Consider the following 19,992-nt stretch of genomic DNA (forward strand, 5'->3'; position numbering starts at 1 on the left):
TATTAAAAAAATATCAATCGATTTAATATTTTTTTAATTAAAAGTTTTTGAAAAGCATGGAAAACAAAAATTGCGTTAAACAGCCCTTGTTATTTAATTCAACAAAAAGCTGAAGCCATCTTATATGGCGGACCTAGTTTTGAAAAAAGGTTATTTTGAATATTTTTAAAATAAAATAAAATAGATTGGAATAAAAGTATAGAAAGTGGGCTCATATTTTCAACATTTCTAGTAGGGCCAAATTAAGTGAAATCATTATTAAAGACAAAATAGGCTAGGCTGGAAAATCATGCAAGGCAAAGTCGATTTGACCTCCCAAAAACTCCAATTTCTCCCCTAACCTCACCCAACCTTAGCTCCTGCTAGTCCTTTGGCACCAGCCTTCTGCCAAGTCTTGGCGATTCTCAGTAGAAATTGAGCGATTGCTGACTCTTTTTCTTTTTTTCAAAACAATATTATTATTATTATTATTATTATTATTTTAAATAAAACAAATTGATGGAGGATTGGAGAGATCAAGACTAAACACTGTTGTACAAAGACCTCCCTCAAGGATGAGGAGAAACTTCAAGCAAGAGTTTAATTGTTTGGTTATCACCTGAACCGCATACATCAATACACTCCTCCAAGTCATCATCACATGCTAACAAGACCCAGTCAGAATCATCATCCATGTACTTCAGATCATATCTATGCATGTCGTCTAAATTAAACCGTCTTATGATCTCTTGCAATAAATCTTTAAATACCCAATTGCTTGGCATGCGGAGCCGGATTCTCTCATTTCCAAACGAGACTTTCACTCTGTGACCATCCATCTCTTGGGATAATCGGCTACTATCTTTAGGTAAGGGCGGACGGTTCCCCAGTTCTGTAAGAGTTGTATGACTCTGGGATCGCGGCATTAGCTTTCGTTCTTCTAGAATTGATGCATGGAGCTCTGCATTGCTTCTGATCTTCTTCAAAACACCACTGCCTAAGTTTTCTCCAAGCTTCGGGTCTTCACTAGCAGCAACAGTGATTGCAGAAGGATGTTGCTGTGTTGTACTGGAATAGCTATGGCTAGAACTGGAACTAAGACTACATGAGGGTGAAGGTGATTTTGGTTCAGCAACGTGGGAGCTGAAAGTACCTCCCTCAAGCTGCATGCCTGATGGTTTCGGATGACTGCTTGGATTCAAAGTTGATAGTGGGCTATTTCTTGATGAATTTGGTGAGGCGAGCTCCGGGAAATTTTTATAAAAGGAACCGATCTGAACAGAGCCAGGGGCACCTTCAACTGAGTCAATAACGCGTTGGAGTTTCTGTAAGGAGTGACCAACCTTCTTGATTTTTCGGGAAGGCCAGCGGTTAATTCCATGCTGCCTGCATATTCTTTTCAATGTAGTGGGGCAAACTGAAATTTGTGGAGAAAGCAAACAAGAGGCCAAAACAAAGACAATTAGAATTGAAGAATAGCTTTGTTCGTGTCATATATTAAAATAGATTCAGAAGCTGCAGTGAACTTGTGAGCTACAGGGTAATGAGAACTGTTGAGCATCAGTACTGTATCGTGAGGTAACTTGTTCCTGAGTATTGTCATACATTCAACTCTGCAAATGAAGGGTAGACACATGCTAATTACGTTGTGGCACGCTGGCCACCCAAAACATGAATTCTAACAAACATTCATTATAATAAAAAATAAAATACACTATAATGGAATAAAGCTTACCACCAATACTCTTCGCAGCATCCTTTAAGCTGCCAGCAAAATATTGCCGAAGAACTTGCAAGGTGATTGTTTTCTCTGCTTTGGCGCGCCTTTTTTCTCCTGGTTTAGTCTTGCAGACACTTGAAAAGCTACCTTCAGCAGAAGTAGAATCTCCGCCATATTTAGTACTCCCACTTAGGCTATAATCTTCTTGATTGTGCCTGGACTCAATGGATTTTTCACACATTACCTTTTCTTTGTCTTTTTCAGATAAAGAGGCGTTACTTCCACTTTGTAGGACCTTCTGGACACAGGCAGTCCAGGGTGAATTATCTCTAGCATGCCTTTCTGAATAAGACTCTTTAACTGTTAACGTCTCTTCTCCACTAGATCTACCATCCGAAGGTACTAGGACTTCACTAACTGGCAAATCAGTTTCTTCCTCTAGTTCTTTGACTGTTACTACCCGTAAAGTCTGGCAAACACGCTGGATAATGATGGACAGTGAAGTGAGCATTGTCTTCTGCTCTTGAGGATCCCTGCAATCCACGGGCAGGAAGAACTCCAGGACAAAATCTGCTGTACCAGTGTACATGCTTCGCAAGCGGATTGCAACAGCAGCACACAGTCCAAAAATCCTTGCATGGTGAGAAAGAGGATACTCAGTCTTGCCATATAAAGTTACATCGCCTGAGAAGCAAGGTTGGTTAGTCATAAAGGCTTTCCCAACAACTCCTTGACCTTTCAGCAAGTGATGCTCCGAGCAAGCCTCTAGAAAACCCTGGAAAGCAGGATCACCTACACAGCAAGCATCATCCACTGTAGAAACACAATGATAGTAGTTCTCATTTGAATGCCGGCATCCTCCCTTGCCTTGTTGTATACACGGGACCCAAGTTTGAGCCAAGGGCAATCTATGTGTCTCACAGGCGGCTCTCAGAACCTTTTGAATCTCAGGTAATGCAGCTTGGTAAGACATATCACAGGCCTGGTGAAAGGAAAAAAAGTTCCACCATGATCTAAAAAATAACATAAGAAATTTAAAAGAGAATCAACTTTCTTCTGCTACTTTTCTTGTTTCACCTTTTGATTCTGTATGCTTGGAACTTCAGAACTCCTAAGATCAACAGCCTGCAAGTAAAAAAGAAAATTGCTATAAAAAACAAGTGTAAATGAATTGCCATCATACTTCTGAATTTAGACATTACATGTTGTTTGAACAAAAGGCTCTATCTGAAGTGAACCGGTGAGCGATTGTTGTTTATAAATTGAAAACAACTCAATCACTGGATATCAAAAGCATACTGTTGGTTTGGAGTTTGGACCATAAATACATTTGAAAATGGAATTCGGATAGAAATATAGTCAAGGAGGAACCCTACGAATAAAAAAAATAAGTCAAAGTTGAATAGGAAAATGAAGCAACCTCAAAAGGTGAAAGTGTTAGATAACAAGGCACTGCCATGTAAAATAAATAGCAAATTAGAAATGTTCTTATGATCTTTCTAAGTGTCTAAATCAAGCTCCAACTTCAAGGTTTAAATGCCAAAACCACACGGCAAGTGATGCTCCAAAACGCAATCTTGTCAGAGACCTGGTATCTATATCTTAGCTGGTAATCCTTTCTCGCCCTATGACTAGAATTTGTAAGAATTCAAATCGCACCTAGGATGAGAGGCTTAGGAGAGGAAGACTGAACTCCTTTAGTATGGAGTGGCGGGTACTCCTAGGTATCATTTGGTTACTATCACATGATAGAAAAGACAAAGACAGTTGAGATAGAAAGGACATCTCTCGTATATAGAAACCCACTCCAGAACTGTCTCAAAGACAATTATTTTATGTCTTTGTTTTTGTCTCTTCAACCAAACATGTTTTTATCTCCTTTTCTGTTCTGAAACACTAACCAAATGCAACCCTAGAGTACAGGAGTTATTTCCCCTTTAAGAGCAATACTTGCACATTTTTTGGCAGAGGAAAACAAAGTGTCAAGACCAAAATAAAGATGTTTCTTTCTCAATGAGCATCAAATATGTGCCTGTATGTGCATAGATGCAGGCCATACAGAGGCCAGATACTAATGATTGGACATCCAGATTTTAGATAGTTTCATGAATTGAAATATGAGGACTTTCATCAATCACTGGTTTGTTAATAATGCTCCTCAATGAATTGCTTTTCAGGGCTGCAAAACTGAGCTTGTAAACTGAGATGCAGAGAAGCATTTCGAGAATGAAAAACAAACCTCTAGAGCCTTGCATACACTTTCAAGCTCGGGAAGGTACTTGATCTTTTGTGAAGTGGTCACCACCTCAATTACTCCCAAGCAAGTCCGGCTACCTTGTTCGAAAACAGGAAGGGCAAGAGTTCCACGTACATCACACTGCTGAGCATGATTCACTCGTGGGTATTCATCATTTCTAAAGAATCGAACATCAGGAGTCCACTCAGGAACCTTACCCAAGAAAACCCGACCAGGCATCCCAAACGAATCCTTAGAATCCTCCTCAGCAGAAAACTGATATTTAACTGATATATCTCTGTAACTTGCTAATCTCTCGCTGCTGGGATCAAAAGCAAAAGGTTGATCATGAGTTGTAAGAACACGTCTGCCTCCTCTATTAACAGGGACCCATATTTGTATAAGAACATCTTTATTTTTCGTTAAATCTTTAATGCACTCCACTGCCTTAATTAATCTCCTCTTAACAGTAGTTCCAGGACTTGGATTCGGAGCAGGTCCTATCCACCATCGTTTTCCTAATTCAGAACCTTCGGTTGCATTGTATTCCCATCCAGCTGCCGAAACCGCAATCTCACCAACAGGACTTCTGGATTGGATATCACTCAAAGGAGAATTCCCTGGCAACAATGTTAAATGGCTGACTTCTTGACTGCCCATTTGGGACAGAATAGACGCTGGATTACCATATTTCATCTCTGGAGATGGCCACATAAATGAAGGATCAAATAAGGCAGCAGAATTCGACAGACTAGGATTAAGAAACTCAGATCCATCCGTTGTTTCCAACCAGCAACCTTCTACCAACAATTCATCCATGTAGTCAAAGTCCATAGCTGAATCAACCGCTGCACCCAACATCATACCTGGTGATAAAACACCATCTTCCATCATAATCTTTTTTTCAAAATCCAAACCAGAACCACTGAAAAATCTCAGCTTTTCATCAGATGACAGTGATCTCTAGGAAGAATCCAAGTCTTGCGGTCTTCAGATGCAAACAACCTGTCTGAATTGCCGAGACACAATAAATATCGTGTAGAACAGCAATCAAGATAAAACAACATATTCTAGAGAGAATTGGATGTATGAAATCTCTATCCTATGTTATTATTCAGAGAATGTAAAGGAAGTTTTCTACAAAAACAGTGGAAGTTTCTCAATTTTTGCAATTTAATGTCGGCCAAAGTAGCAGAGATAAAAAAGTTCATATATCACCTCTTGCCAGCGACTAACACCGGGGTCAACCAAAGAATAAAATCCCAATTTCAAAACCACCATATCTATCAAAGCAGCATTATGTTCTTGAAGCGAATTCTAAAAAAGAACAAAAACAAAAAAAAAAAACACTTTCCACAGATTCTTACAATATGGTACCATAACACCTTTCTCACTTTTGATTCAAGATCCTAAATCTAACCACAAGAGATAAAAGAAATCAAAACTAATAATAATAATAATAATACCCAGGACACCAATTCACAATCTCAAACTGATTCACTAATCACCTCCAAAACCAAAAAAAAAGAAAAAGAACAGAAACAGAAATAAAGGAATTACAGCTCACTCACTGTCAAAGATTCTTGAAGATACCATCAAAGGGTACTTTCCTTTTTCATTATACTCTCTTTAATGTCCGTGAAGCAAGATACAAGCATTCACAAAATCCTGTCCCTCACGAAATCACCTCCACAAGAGAAAAACAAAAAATAAAAATAAAAAACAGCCCTTCACTTTCTTTCTCCCATACTAATTATCCGAGGCAGTTTAGGCTCTATGTATGATGATTCCTCAGATTCTAAGTGACCCCACGTCACCGAAGTCGCCATTTTTTTAATTTGGCCCTGAAATTCTAGCTGTATTAAGAAGAAGTCAACTTGTGGTGTCCAAATAATCAAACCAGGGGTAAAAAAAAGTGAGGTTCGACATACGTTATACCCAACCCATTACCTTAGAAGATTGAAAAGTCAAAAGCAGAATTTAGAATAACAAGTAAAAGCGAGGCGGGTATATTTCTTTTTCTAAATTTAATATTTTTGTGCTCAGCACATTGCTGATCACAAATATAAGCATCTAACAACATAGTAGATACAATTTTTTTAGGCTCGACTTCAAATTAAACTAGGGATAAGCGGGTTTAACAAGATGTTAAATTTTATTTTTATTTTTATTTTTTCTTTTGATTTAAGTATATACTAAGCTCAAAGAAATTATTAAATTTAATTTTTTTTTAATTTATTTATATATTACATCCAAATATTTATAAGTTTCATAAAATATAAAATTAATCCTTTTTAACTCAACTATGCATTAAGTTTAAGCACATATAAATCTAATAAGATATCAAAACTAATTCTTTTTTAGATTTAGTTATACAGAGAGCTCTAATTTTATTGGGCTCGACTACATACTGAATTCAAATACTTGTAAGTTTGTCAAGATGTCACATTTTACCCTCTCAAACTTAGTTATGCAATGAACCTAAATGTATGATACATTTAGTAAGATATCAAATCTAAATCCATTAGATTCATACTAGATCCAAGTATACGTGAATATGATATAATATCAAACCTTAAAATAATAATTATCTTACATCTCCAAGTATATTAAAGTTCTCTAAAACTAATTATATTTTAATCGACATCAAAGCTATAGTAGAGTTTTTCATATCAATATTAAATGTTAGGTACAAAATAAGATATAAAGGTTTCTTATAGCTTTATTATTTATTCAAAAGTTATGTAAAGTTAATTTTAATTAATATTAATATCATGTAAAAATATTTTTATTAGCATTGAATATTAATGTAAGAGGCTTTTTTCTTATTGAAATATTTAAAAAAAAAATACAGCACTTCAAAAAATAATAACAAGACTTAAAGTATAAAAACTATAAATACTCGTTAAATTATACAGATAAAATGATTCATGATATTTATTCTTTTATTATATATTTTTAAAGTATTTATTATGTAAAAACTAAGGGTAAATATTTTTGTTCTTAGAGTTTAATATTTTTTTATTTATTATAATCTTTTATTATAAGGCTATTTATTTAATTATTGGAGGGTTCTAAACACTACAAAAGAAATTTTACCACCAATCCTCTCTCTTCTGGTCCCTACAAATAAAATATTGACGTGATCGTGTGGATATCAATTTTTAAAAAACTCAAATACTATTCCTAGTGTATTGGATCATGTGAGATCATCAAAAAAGATAACCAGTACCAAGAACCGATCTGGACCTCATCTTCAACTTGCAGCTGCTGTGTTTTTTTAGTAAAAAGGGGAATTAAGAAGTGGAATCTGACAAGTTCAACGTTGCTAAAATGGGAAGTGGGCGTGTGCCCCTTCTGATAATCAAATTGTAACTGATTATGGATTCAATAATGAGGGAACTACAGGTGGTGCACGTCCATGGCTGCGAGGGGGGACTGAGTGAGAGTTGGCTGGCTTCTTGTCGGTCTTTTGCTTTTTCAGGTTTTATTTCTTTTGATGTTGGTAAAAGGAAAAAAAAAACATTTCTTTTGATTCATCGACCATGATTTATTATAATTGATTGACTAATAAATCTCAATTATGTTGTAAATTGTGTTTTTTTTTTTTGTTTTTTTTAAGATTTTGAGTCTTAATTGAATAGGTTCTCAGTTTTAAATTCTTTTCTTGATTGAATAGGTTCTCAGTTTTAAATTCTTTTATAAAGAATTTTATGTATTATTTGTAGAAGATAAACACTTATAAAAAAGAAATAAAGCTAATTTTAACTTCTTCTTTTCAAGACTACATGGTTTTAATTTTTTTTAAATAAAATAATATCAACGAGACTATTTTGCAATCCGGACAGTGAACCGGGATATAATCCAAACCAAGTTTACAGATGGATTTGAGAGATTCTAGCATATTCTAATCTCATTACTATTATATGAAACACTATTTTTTTTTTTTTCCTCTAATGTTTATCAGGATCCGAGACTTTATTTAAAGATCACACTACTTGTAATAGTGATAAGGACCACCACTGTTAATTAATTAACAATATTTTCTTTGTTTCTTTCTTATTTTATCCAGCAGCCTGCTGGCAAGAACACCACCCTCCCCACCAGGGTTGGAAACCAAAGGGCATGGGGTTTCCAACCCCGAGTTTTAATTTCCTTTGTTGTCTCAATCTGACGTGAATTATATGATAAGAATATGAACATAGCAAGAAAAAATGAATCCTACAAACCACACAGCAGATTGGAATTTCGGATGAAGGGCATCTGGGACAACTTGCATTTATTAGATAGGATCTCTGTTTAAACAGTAGTAATAACGGGTAAGTTGTTTCACTGTCATGACATCGCACAATCAGTAAAGATTAGCATTTGTTTTTATGCTTGCAATCTGGGAATCCCTCTTCATTTATTCAGTTTCTGTAACTCAAAGCACTGGGGCCTTGGTGTCATCTTCAGATGCTTGGTCTCACGTTGAGATGAGATGCTAGCTTCTGGCCCAAAGATTTATCAGCCTGCATCACATCATTGCCAGAATTGCATTTGCGGTGAAAAAGTGTCTGTAGAGATCCGGTATACATGACACTACATTGTTGTAAAAAGGGAGTTTACCTGAGACCAGTATGAGATCCAGATGCTGCGAACCTCATGTGTGACACGTGGTTCGGACAAGGCATCAACCCATCTGCAAACGAAACGTTCTTGCCTGGGGATAAAGAAAGAGAAGATTAAGAACGAACATGCATGATCAGTGCTATAGTTTATTCAGTTATCAGTAAGTAACAGCAGATGCATGGTTTACCTGTCTGGTGCCCAGGATCTGTATCTCTCTCCAGGTTGCTTGAAGTTGTTCTCCTTCTCAATGATGCACTGCATGAACCACCAGAGGTGCGTGTGTGTGTGTTAAAAGACCATCCATTTAACTAGGAGCTCTATAATCATACAATAGCTTTCCGATCTCGCTAGTCCTGTTCTTGCTCTAGACATCGTAACCGGACCCCAAACACTCACAAACAGAAACACGAGATTCAAGCCAAAAGACAGTTTCGCTTTACGACGGCAGATCCGTAAAGAACAAAGAAAGAAAGAAACTGACCTTCTCTCGCCTTCCACTGCAGACAGCAGAAGGAATGGGGAATCTCTCAGCGTGACGAGATGGATCATGTCTTGATGGGAAATAGTTGACCTGAAGAGTATATGATGATAACTCATCAGAACACAAACTTAAAGCAAAAGCAAAAACACATAAAAATAACCTCAAAATAGGCGAAGCAGGGGAGAATGATCCAATTAAACAGAAGGTGAGATAGCGCGGCTTCTAATTAAAGTAGTGTGCCCAAAAGAGAGGGGAGATAAAAGGGGAGATACCTCCTCATCCCTATGCATAAAATTCATGAAACCTTCATGATGATTGTTGTGATGAGCACACTTGGGAGCGTTAACTGGGAGCTGCAGATAGTTTGGTCCAAGACGGTGCCTCTGGGTATCAGAATAGGAGAAGATTCGAGTCTGGAGAAGCTTGTCATCTGAATAGTAAATACCAGGAACCACAATAGCAGGGCAGAAAGCAAGCTGCTCATTTTCAGCAAAGAAGTTATCGATGTTCTTATTCAAGACCAAGCGACCAACTGGCTGCAGGGGCAAGATATCCTCAGGCCAGGTCTTGGTTACATCAAGTGGGTCAAAATCAAACCTGTCTTCATGGTCGGGATCGATTGTCTGGATGAAAAGTTTCCACTCAGGATAGTTGCCAGCTGCAATTGAGTCGTAGAGATCTTGAGTGGCATGACTGTGATTTGCACCTCCAACTTTAATTGCCTCGTCCTCTAACAAACATTTCACACCACAAGTAGGTTTCCAATGAAATTTCACATAGTGTGCCTTTCCAGCCTTGTTGATCAGCGTGTAGGTGTTGACACCAGCGCCTTCCATGTGTCTATAATCTTGTGGAACACCCAAATCATCAAAGAGAAAGGAGAACATGTGCAAACTTTCAGGATGGTGGGAGAAGAAGTCGAGAATCCTCCAGTTCTCCTGAATGTGAGACTTGGGGTTGGGCTTAAGGGCATGTACCATGTCTGGGAATTTCATTCCATCACGGACGAAGAAGACAGGGAAATTGTTTCCCACAAGATCAAAGTTGCCCTGAGTCAACAAGAAAAGTAAAGGCATAGAGAATAAGAGAATTGGAACCTTGGAAAGTTAAAGCAATCAGCTTCATCCAGTTAACTAGAATTAATTTATTTTTTCATAAAAGAATAACGCATCAAAATGAAGTTTACAACGCAAGGGCTATGCATAGTGAATTTGAATCCATCGATCCCTGAGGATATGATACATCTGCCGAATCAGTCTACACAAATGATTGTCTACCTCATCATCAGTGCCTCACTCATATGCTTTCCTCCACTATATTGAAGTAACAGAAATATCAAATAAGACCTCACCTCTCTGGTGTAAAACTTCACTGCAAATCCACGTGGATCCCTCAGGGTTTCAGGGCTGCCACGCTCATGGATAACTGTGGAGAAGCGGACAATTACAGGCGTCTGAACTCCTGGGGCCCGAAGAAAATCAGCACATGAGAGGTTAGAGATATCGTGGGTAACCTCAAAGAAACCCTTTGCACTGGCTCCCCTAGCATGGACAACACGCTCTGGAATCCTCTCCCTGTCAAAATTGGCAATCTTCTCCACCAGATGGTAATCCTCAAGCAGGATTGGACCTGTCAAAGAAAAGGTTATATGCAGATCAAACTATGTGTACTAATACATGACAATCAAAAATACAACAAAGCCAGTACTTGATCTGGGCTAAGCTAACAAGTATATATGCCCTTCCCCATAAGGTGTGCCCCGGTTCATGATTCAGCCTGCTTTCTATTAAATAAGCTTGAACCACATCATCCAACCTCCGATCGAAAAATGAACCCAACACAAATCCTTTGCATCTGATTACAAAGTTCATATTCTGCCATTAAGTTTGTTAGCAGCACAATTATCTCCACAACAGTACAACAATTCCTTACCTCTTTCTTACATAAATCGTAATTAATCATAACTTTCTAACTATGCTGCTTAATTCCTTCATCCTCAACGTTTAAAGCTCAGACCACACATAGGAAACATCGAATAATAACATATCAAAATCCAAAACCAGACAAACATATACCTTAACAATATCAATTAATCATGTTAAGCTCCGAAAGGTAACAGCAACAGATATCATATGTTTTGAATAAAATACCTCTGGATCCAACGGTCAAAGAAGAGTTGTTGTTCCAGACCGAAGCACCAGAATTTGTAGTCCAGTATGGAGAATTGAAAGCGCTTGATGGACGGTGCTGTCATCACCACCATCAAATCAGTGTTAAACTACAAACTTATTTAATTTGACGCAAAAAAACTATATATATTTTCAATCAAGGAAAAAGATGAATAAAGAATCATTACCTTGTAAGGATCCATGACGAAAAGGATAGAGAATTTTGAGGAGGAGAGAAAGAGAGAAACGAAGAAGCCTTCGTGGTGGTTAAGCCGGTGTGGGGGATATATATATTTATAGCTGCGTGCTTGTGCCATGCACATCCATTTTCTTTATCTTTATCCGGACAAGGACGCGACGGCAAAAAAGGATAATGGCCACACGCCCCGGTCCACCAAGGCTTGTTCTGTAATTTTGGTTGTTCAACAAGGTTAATCCAAAATCATTGATTCATATAGTAACAACCAATCTCTTAGTTGTCACTTGCTAATTGAGAGGATTAAATTATTATTTTTTGCGGTCTATTTAGGAAATTGTAGTCTTAATTTGGCATTTTAATTTTATCTAATTTCCATCTTCTTATCTTTTTTTATCATAAAAAATCCATAATAATGTTTGGTTACTGCTTCAAGATATAAAAATATAAAAATAAAATAAATATATTTTCATTTACCTTTTATTCTTATAATACATAAATTATTTTTAAAATTATCCCAAATTTATTTGATGTCTATATATATATAAAGGAAACCAAACTTATCATTGACAAAAGGACTAAACGATTATTTATTATTATTTTTTGAAAAATTGGGTAAGATATTGTCTCGGAAAAATATAAACAAAAGAAGAGATAAATATATATATATATATATATATATATATATATATATATATATATATATATATATATATTACTATAAAATAAATTTCAATACTTTCGAAAAATCACGTTGTCTCCACCTCTCCTTTATCTCATTCTCTTTTATCCCGGTAACCAAACACTAATTTAAACACTCATCGCGATATTTCATTTGTTAAGGGATCCACGTGGTGATATCATGATTTGTTTATGGAAAGGCCAGGGTGGCAAAAAAAAAAAAGATTATAATAATAATAATTTAGAACGGCATCTATCCATAGTACCTTATCCAAATCGGGGTGTTTCGCTAAAACTAATCCGTATCCTCGCGTGGCAGGAGGTGACATGGACGACTCATTTCATGACACGTATGGAGTAAAGCCTTGAAACGCGTGCTCTATACATGTCCATGACAGATACGAATGAAGAGGTGCGGCTGTGGTTTTCTACGAGAGAGAAGGTTCCAAAAAAGATTCTAATGGGCCAAGCGCCGTGAGCTTGGCCACAAGGGATGCTGTGTGGCCCACCGTAAGCCGTAATTGCATTATTCTCTTGATTTCACTTCTTTCTTCTTTTTTTGTCATTTTAATGAAATTCGATTGTATTTTTTTTATTTGAAAGGTGGTGTTTTCTTTTTTCTTTTTTTGCATGGAATGAAACCAATTTTTTTATATTTCAATCCAATAAAAAATATATATTTGATCTGAGAATAACATTTTCGTGAAATAAATATTTTAGGAAAATAATTTTCGGTTTTAGTATAAAGAGAAGAGGGAGTTAGCAATACATAATTTATTATGTAATAATAAAACATAATATTTGGGCTGAAGATACATTTTCTTGATTTTTTGTGTGAATGACATCTTATTTTCTCATAGAAAAAAAAAAAGAAGTGGAGGAGCTGGAGCTGGTGAATAGTCGTTATGCAGGGATAGTTTTTTATTATTATTGAATTACAAATTCAAACTTAATTTTATTGTGCAAAGATTGATTTGGAATCTTGATTATTATGTAGGGATAGTTTGCTTTATATGGGATTATAAATGTGAATTTAATTTTAATAAATGAACATTAATTTGGAAATGCTACTTAATTTGAATAACAAAATATTTCATTTTTATGAGTTTGGTTTCCTTTATAAAATCTTTACCCAGTAATGGGGAAAACTTATGAACAAAACTCTGTTATTTTTCGAAAGTACAAGAACTGTAGCATGATCTGATATATTCATTAAAGTACAAAGACTTGAAAGATAATTTCCACTCATTCATCGTGGAAAACAATAAAATAAAATTGGGAAGTGAAGTATAAACGGGCCCGGCTACACCTTTTGCTTTTAAAAATGTTTTTGTTTTGAGAAAAATATTTAAATAATATTTTTTTTTAATATGTTGATGTTAAAAATTAAAAAATACTTTAATATATTTTTAAATAAAAAATTATTTTAGAAATTATTTTGCACCACAATTTTAAATTCACACTATGTTGTGTTATATTATAATAGTTTTTGTAATTACCATTTGAAAAAATAAATTTAAAAAATCATATATTGTAATTTTTTAAATTCAAGTTTTGACCATAATTTAAAATAAAAAACAGGGTTCAAATCATTATCAATTGCATTTTAGAAGTACTTTTAAAAAAATTTAATTTTTTAATTTTAAATTAATATATTTTTTATGTTTTTAAATAATTTTGATATGCTGATATCAAAAATATTTTTAAAAAAATATTTTTTAATATGTTTTAAAATAAAAATTATTTTAAAAAATAACTACAAATATACTTCCAAACACATATTAGGTAGGTATCAAGTGCTTATACTTGTTTCTTCCAATGCAAGCCATTAAGAATGGAACCCTACATTGATAAGGATTTTGGCCAGAGTTTAGTTCAGTGATATGTTGATCTGGGTTCTTAGAGTTTTATGTGGAAGTTGATCTAGTATTTCTGGTCAAGTAGGAACTAAGTAATCAAGTCAAAACCTACGTAAAACTTTATTTGACTTCCTTTTCTTTTTAAAATAATGTTATTTTGGATTGATTTTTATCGATTTAAATTGATTCACTGAGCTGAGACTTGAACTAGATGGGCGAAGCCAGTCTTAATAACTCTGATTTTGGCAACATGCCTTGTTTCGGCTTGAGCGGGGTCTGGACATGGGGGAGAGCAATTGGTGCTGCAAAGTTTCCTTAATCCTGATATGTAATTAACCTCTGATTCTGAGATTTATGTGTTCTCCTAAAACAATTCAGATTTCCGAAACCAAAGTGAAATGACTGTGAATAAACAAATACCAAGTTATTCTAATGGCCAGAAAACAATAGAGAGAGAGAGAGAGAGAGAGACGATACTGGCACACAATTAGTGGATGTCAGATTTATAGTAACTGGGACAGATCATTAGGTATATCTCTCAAATGTGCTCAGCTTTGCTCATAAGCTGTAAGAGAGGATTTGCCTTCCTCTGTGCTCTATTGCTTCCACTCTTGGAAATCTCCATTAAATGTTCATACACACCAAATTGAAGTTCTGCAAGCATGGAAGTGAATTGTTTAATCCCAGCTCAAGAAGGACTGAAGTTGCACGTTCTTTGTTTTTTGGGGGTGCCTTCTTTCATGATCTCCACAAGAGTTTCAGTGAATGAGAGCCGTCCAATCCCATCCCGCCCCTCCGGATGCGATGCAAGAAGTAGAAAGATTGACAGTGCTTCATCTACCATACCCAGATTCCTGTCACTTTGTTCTCGGCAAGCATTGATAAGCTAAATAAAGCTGCTGCAGAGTTCTCTTTAGCTTCAGTAGTTCCACTGTTCAGAACTTCTATTGTAGCTGGAACTAAAAGGAAGTTTTTTTATTAAATTTTTTTTTATACAAAACTTACACGTCTTAGGAAATAAGTCTTATGTAATTAAATATATTTTTATTTTCAAAGGTGTTATGACATCATTGTGACATCACAATTTTTATGGTATGGGAGAATAATTAATGATGTTTTATTGGTTATTTTTTTAAAAAAATAAATACAAGTAGAAAATATATATATATATATATATGAAGATATTTCCGTTATTTTTAGTAAGTTATGAGTTTCATTTTTTTTTTCAAAGTGACTCTAGAAAGTAACGAGTAAAATATCATTATTTATTTCTTGAACACTATACAAAATTTTATTTTGACAAGATTAATTTTAGAAACTCTTGATTTAAAATTTGATCTAAGTTAGATTTTAAATTAAATCATAAAATATATTTATCGGGGAAAAATCAATTAATTTGGTTGAATTGAACTATAACACAATTCACTGGTCTAAATTTTATTGGTTCAATTTAAAAATAGAATAAAATTAAACGTGTTATTTTAATAGAAATAATCAACTAACTTGCAGGTTGATACCAGTAATTAACTAAACCCTTTTCTAATTCAGTTCATAAGTCAGCTCTAACAAGGTTTTATTGCCTTTTGTGGTTCCTATTTGGCTTTTCCTCAGGTAGCTTATTTTTATGCTAATCATTGGTTTTCTTACTTTTTTCGTGTCATAAAATGGACCGTTAGTTAGTTATTATTGTTGTTGTTATTATTATTACTGGCTGTTAAACATTCAAATTTCTTAAGTTCATTTCCAAATACGAAAATCCTTGATATGCTTCTTGCAAACAGCTCTGATACCCTCTCCTGTGCATTCTGTGGTGCGGAGTGTGTTTTGTTCTTAATATAAATTTAAAAGTATTTAATTAATATATATATATTATAGTTTTGTATGTATTTTACTTTAAAAAAATTATTAAACAAAACTATAGTTTATAATTTTTTTAAACTTATATTTTCAAAACACAATCACAAACATTATCATGATATCAAAAACACACCTAATTAATTCCACTTGGATTTGATGAGTTTGTTAGGCCTTGAGAGATACAAATTTAATGGTATGATTTTCTATCAATCCCTTTTCATTTAAAGCAAAATTAACCCTCAAGTTTTTAAGGCTATGGAGACAAAATTCAATCGAAACGACACCAATTCTTTGAATATTAATTAAATGGAGTTTCTTAACTCTTGGCATAATCCATGTCAAGGGCCAAACCGAAAGCTTCTTTCTTTCTATATGATGGTAACAATTTCTTCATGATCCTAAAAACTTCCCTAAAAATCAATTAAACCAATGCTAAGATCAAAAGGACAAGGCTTAAACTTGTTTCAAAAATCCAAAATCGAGGGTTAATAACTCCTGACATCGGAGCTCAAAGAGGACAAAAAAATATATATATACAAGAAAATTCATTAGATTGGACACGATTTAATAGTTACTAGTTATGTGATTCATTGCATGTCAAATATCTTTATTTTATATAAAAAAAATTATATATATAAGTTTTTTTAATATATTTTTGTAGTTCAAAATTTTTTAATGCAAATCAAAAAGTTTATAGGCATGTATAATCAAATAAAATGAGATTTATATATACTAATAAATAAATAATAATAATTAATTAAGCCTAGAAAAAAACTTGAAAAAATAAAAGATAAATATAGATGAATATATTTAATCTCGTAAGATGGGACATCTTGATCATCTTCATTAATTTTTATTTATTAAAATATTTTTTATTTCATCAAATGATAATAGAAATAGACAACCATATTAAATTAATTGAATAATATATAAGGCTACACATATTAAAAATATCATCTCAAAATAAATATCCTTTTATTTTCAAAGATTCATCTATAAAGAAGATTAAAAAACATCATAGATAAATTAGAAAAACTTTTTTGAAAATTAAACATATAATTAAAAAATCATTATTATTTAAAAGAGATTTTCTAAACAAAATAAAATAGAGAAGAGGTATTAGTGTAAATATAATTAGAAAAACTTTTTTAATCTCAAATAAATATCTTTTTATTTTCAAAGATTCATCTATAAAGAAGATTAAAAATCATCATAGATAAATTAGAAAAACAATTTTGAAAATTAAACACATATTTAAAAAATCACTATTATTTAAAAGAGATTTTCTAAACAAAATAAAATAGAGAAGAGGTATTAGTGTGAATATAATTAAGTTTTTTTTTTAAATAAATGAAATAAAAAATAAAAAAAAAGGATCATGTATTGTTGGATCTGACTCATTTCATTAAAGCCCACGCGTTGACAAGCCTGCAACTAGGCTTCTTTTTTTAACTGCATCCGGAGCGCATGGCATATTGCCTATCTTATTTTTTTTTTTAAAAAAAAAAAAACAAACTACATATCATCTATTTTGCTCATATTCCTACCACCATGGTGAGTGAGAAATAGGGCTCAATGTTTTTTTAACCTGAAACGTGTCAAAAACTATTATAAATTTATTCATTGCTTAAAAACCCTAAAAAATAATTTGAAATAAAAAATAAACCCTAATTCAGATTTTTTTTCATGAACTTTCAAGAACAAAAACACTTAATATCAACTCTCCTCATTAAATGAGACAATTTTACATAAATATCATTTATTTTGGTAACCTAAATCAATATCAATAACATGACTCTACCACTTAAATTCGATAATATTTCTCTCTTTCTTCTCATTCAACCAAATACCAAAAATGATAAAAATAAATTTTTATAGCAAAATAAAACTGGAAAAATATTGAGATACCAAAATTGAATATTTTGTGTGATTATTTAAGTAAAGGGATCAAATTGTATCTTTTTCAAAATCTATAGCACGCCGCTCATGTTTGCTATGTTTTTTATTTCAATCCATTCTTCTTCAATTTTAATTTTTTATAAAAAATTAAAATCAATTGTTTTTGTTCAAAAAGAATTTAAAAATCAAAATTTTTTTGCATAATTTATCCATAATAAAATATAAAACAATAAACAGTGAAGATAATAGAAGTGAAAACACAACCCCATTTAGATTATAGGTAATGTTACCAGCCTTCTCTTATCGGAAACACACCGAATCGTCACTCACTTCTCGTTTAAAACAAAGGGCAAAAAGAAATAAATGCTGATGATCTCTCAGCCGTCTGATTCACCATCAACATCCACTTGAAAACCCAACCAAGATTCAGTGACGTTGATTATGGTGCCCCAGTTTGGAATTGAGAATCCTAGTTTAGGATGTCTCATCCATTAACAGTAACTAAAGGTGCCACAGACATGTCATTCTAGACCGCAGCAACGTATTGACAGAACACCTTCGTCCTGTGGGCCGTTAAACGAGAGCACAACGATAAAATCACAAGCTTGTCACCAAACAAATTCTAACTTAATGAGTAATTAATCAAAATACCAGCTTTCTAAAATGAGTAAATGAATATTTCTTCTCTCGTTATCCTTGCTTGCATTTGTAAAAGTGTTTGGGTGTAATTTAAAAATATATTTTAATTTGAAAAAATATTAAATTAATATATTTTTAATATATTAATATTAAAAAAATAAAAAGATAATATATTTGATATATTTTTAAGTAATAAATATTTTTTAAAAAAATTTACATCATGATATCAAGTATATCAAATACATTAATTGATAGAATTTAGTTACTATCTTGAAATACATATAAAAAAAGATGAAAGTATTTTTTTTCTTGCTTTAAAAATATATAAATTCATTATAAAACTAACTTCAAGAGATATTTAATTTTTATTTTTTCAATCAAATATATTATTATTCTTTTTTATACTTAATTATCTTTTCTCTTTTGAAACACTAATAAAACATCACTCAAGAACATCTAGATTTTTTTTATTTATAATTTCACAATTAAATGATTTCATAGTAAATTTTTTATATTAAATCACGTAGAGTAAATTATACTCATCACTCTATTTAATTGAAATTATGCTATATCATGCTAGAAATCCATGACAATTATGCTTCTCGTACTTATCATTTTAAATGAGAGGAGGGAACATACCCAGCAATCACAAGCCTAGATATTTCAAAGTATAATTAATTACACCTACACTAATTGTGTAATTATTAAAATCTCAATTGCTTACACAAATATGTGGATTTATTCATGTCGAATTAACCTGCCATCCCTAGCCATTTCTAATACGCGAATCAGTTTACTTGGGATCACCGCTATAAAACTCGATCCGAGTAAGTTAAGAGATTTTTTTTTTTTTAATATCAAAATAATATTGTTTTTATTGATTTTTTTTTATAAATAAATAACAGATTAAGTGTAAAGTTTTGATCAGGTTAGACCTGAATTGACCTATTTATCTATTCAACTTGAATTTTTAACTTCAGTTGAGTTTTTTTTTTTTTAAGCTGAATAAGATAAGGTAGCAAATTGATTGGAAAAACATTAACCTGACGGGCTTATGCATCGAAGATCAAATGCCAGTGAAAAATAAGAAGAGGAGAGAGAAAACTAGCATCGACTTCTGGTATGATATTGACCTGACCAGGGAAGCGGAAGCAAGGTCAACTGAGCTGTTTGTTAACTCCGATCGTGGACTGGCTTCTACAAGAAGCAGCAATATTCTGTCAAAGTCATCATAGGCAAGAAAGAGACGCAAACCACGTAGGTTGGTGGTGTTTGTTCAACTCCGTAGAATCATTGTTTTAATACTTGGATTTGATAGCAAGTTAACCCCGGATTCAATTGAAGTATAATCTAAATTAGTCTGGATTAAAAAAATACTTAATTAATTTGGTTAAGATTTAATCAATCTGATGAATTAGGTATTAAATAAAAACTCAATCATGATGCCTATAATGTTCTGTTGATTTTGTTTAAAAAAATTGTAGATTGAAGAGCCATAACTCAATAGATTTTGATATATCAAAAATCATTTGTACATGAAAGCACTCAATGTTTAAAACAGGATGATGTTTTTTAATAAACTTGATATTAATAAATATAAATATAAACTTGATATTATTAAACTTAATTTTATAATATTTTTGCATGACTTTTATTATAATCCAAA

The 19,992-nt window shown here is 33.1% G+C and overlaps 2 protein-coding genes across 3 annotated transcripts; both read right to left on the minus strand.

Moving 5' to 3' along the window:
• Nucleotides 1-522: 522 nt before the first annotated feature.
• On the minus strand, nucleotides 523-5,876 carry LOC105137238 (protein NLP4-like). Of its 2 annotated transcripts, none has more exons than XM_011042922.1 (5): nucleotides 5,507-5,876; nucleotides 3,939-4,940; nucleotides 2,777-2,824; nucleotides 1,715-2,681; nucleotides 523-1,396 (listed from the first exon to the last, which is right to left on the minus strand). In XM_011042922.1, the coding sequence occupies exons 2-5, from the start codon at nucleotides 4,827-4,829 to the stop codon at nucleotides 549-551; spliced, it is 2,754 nt and encodes a 917-aa protein (XP_011041224.1). In that variant the 5' UTR covers nucleotides 4,830-4,940; nucleotides 5,507-5,876; the 3' UTR covers nucleotides 523-548. The 2 variants fall into 2 exon arrangements, with proteins under 2 accessions (XP_011041224.1, XP_011041223.1); XM_011042921.1 differs by having other exon boundaries at nucleotides 3,939-4,944.
• A 2,299-nt stretch (nucleotides 5,877-8,175) lies between these two features.
• Nucleotides 8,176-11,491, minus strand: LOC105137240 (catalase isozyme 1). The gene is made up of 8 exons (XM_011042923.1): nucleotides 11,384-11,491; nucleotides 11,178-11,274; nucleotides 10,379-10,656; nucleotides 9,300-10,076; nucleotides 9,028-9,117; nucleotides 8,734-8,801; nucleotides 8,544-8,637; nucleotides 8,176-8,446 (listed from the first exon to the last, which is right to left on the minus strand). The coding sequence occupies exons 1-8, from the start codon at nucleotides 11,396-11,398 to the stop codon at nucleotides 8,387-8,389; spliced, it is 1,479 nt and encodes a 492-aa protein (XP_011041225.1). The 5' UTR covers nucleotides 11,399-11,491; the 3' UTR covers nucleotides 8,176-8,386.
• Nucleotides 11,492-19,992: the final 8,501 nt, after the last annotated feature.

Source organism: Populus euphratica, unplaced genomic scaffold (genome assembly GCF_000495115.2).
Source record: "Populus euphratica unplaced genomic scaffold, PopEup_1.0 scaffold65.1, whole genome shotgun sequence".
Classification (NCBI taxonomy): domain Eukaryota; kingdom Viridiplantae; phylum Streptophyta; class Magnoliopsida; order Malpighiales; family Salicaceae; genus Populus; species Populus euphratica.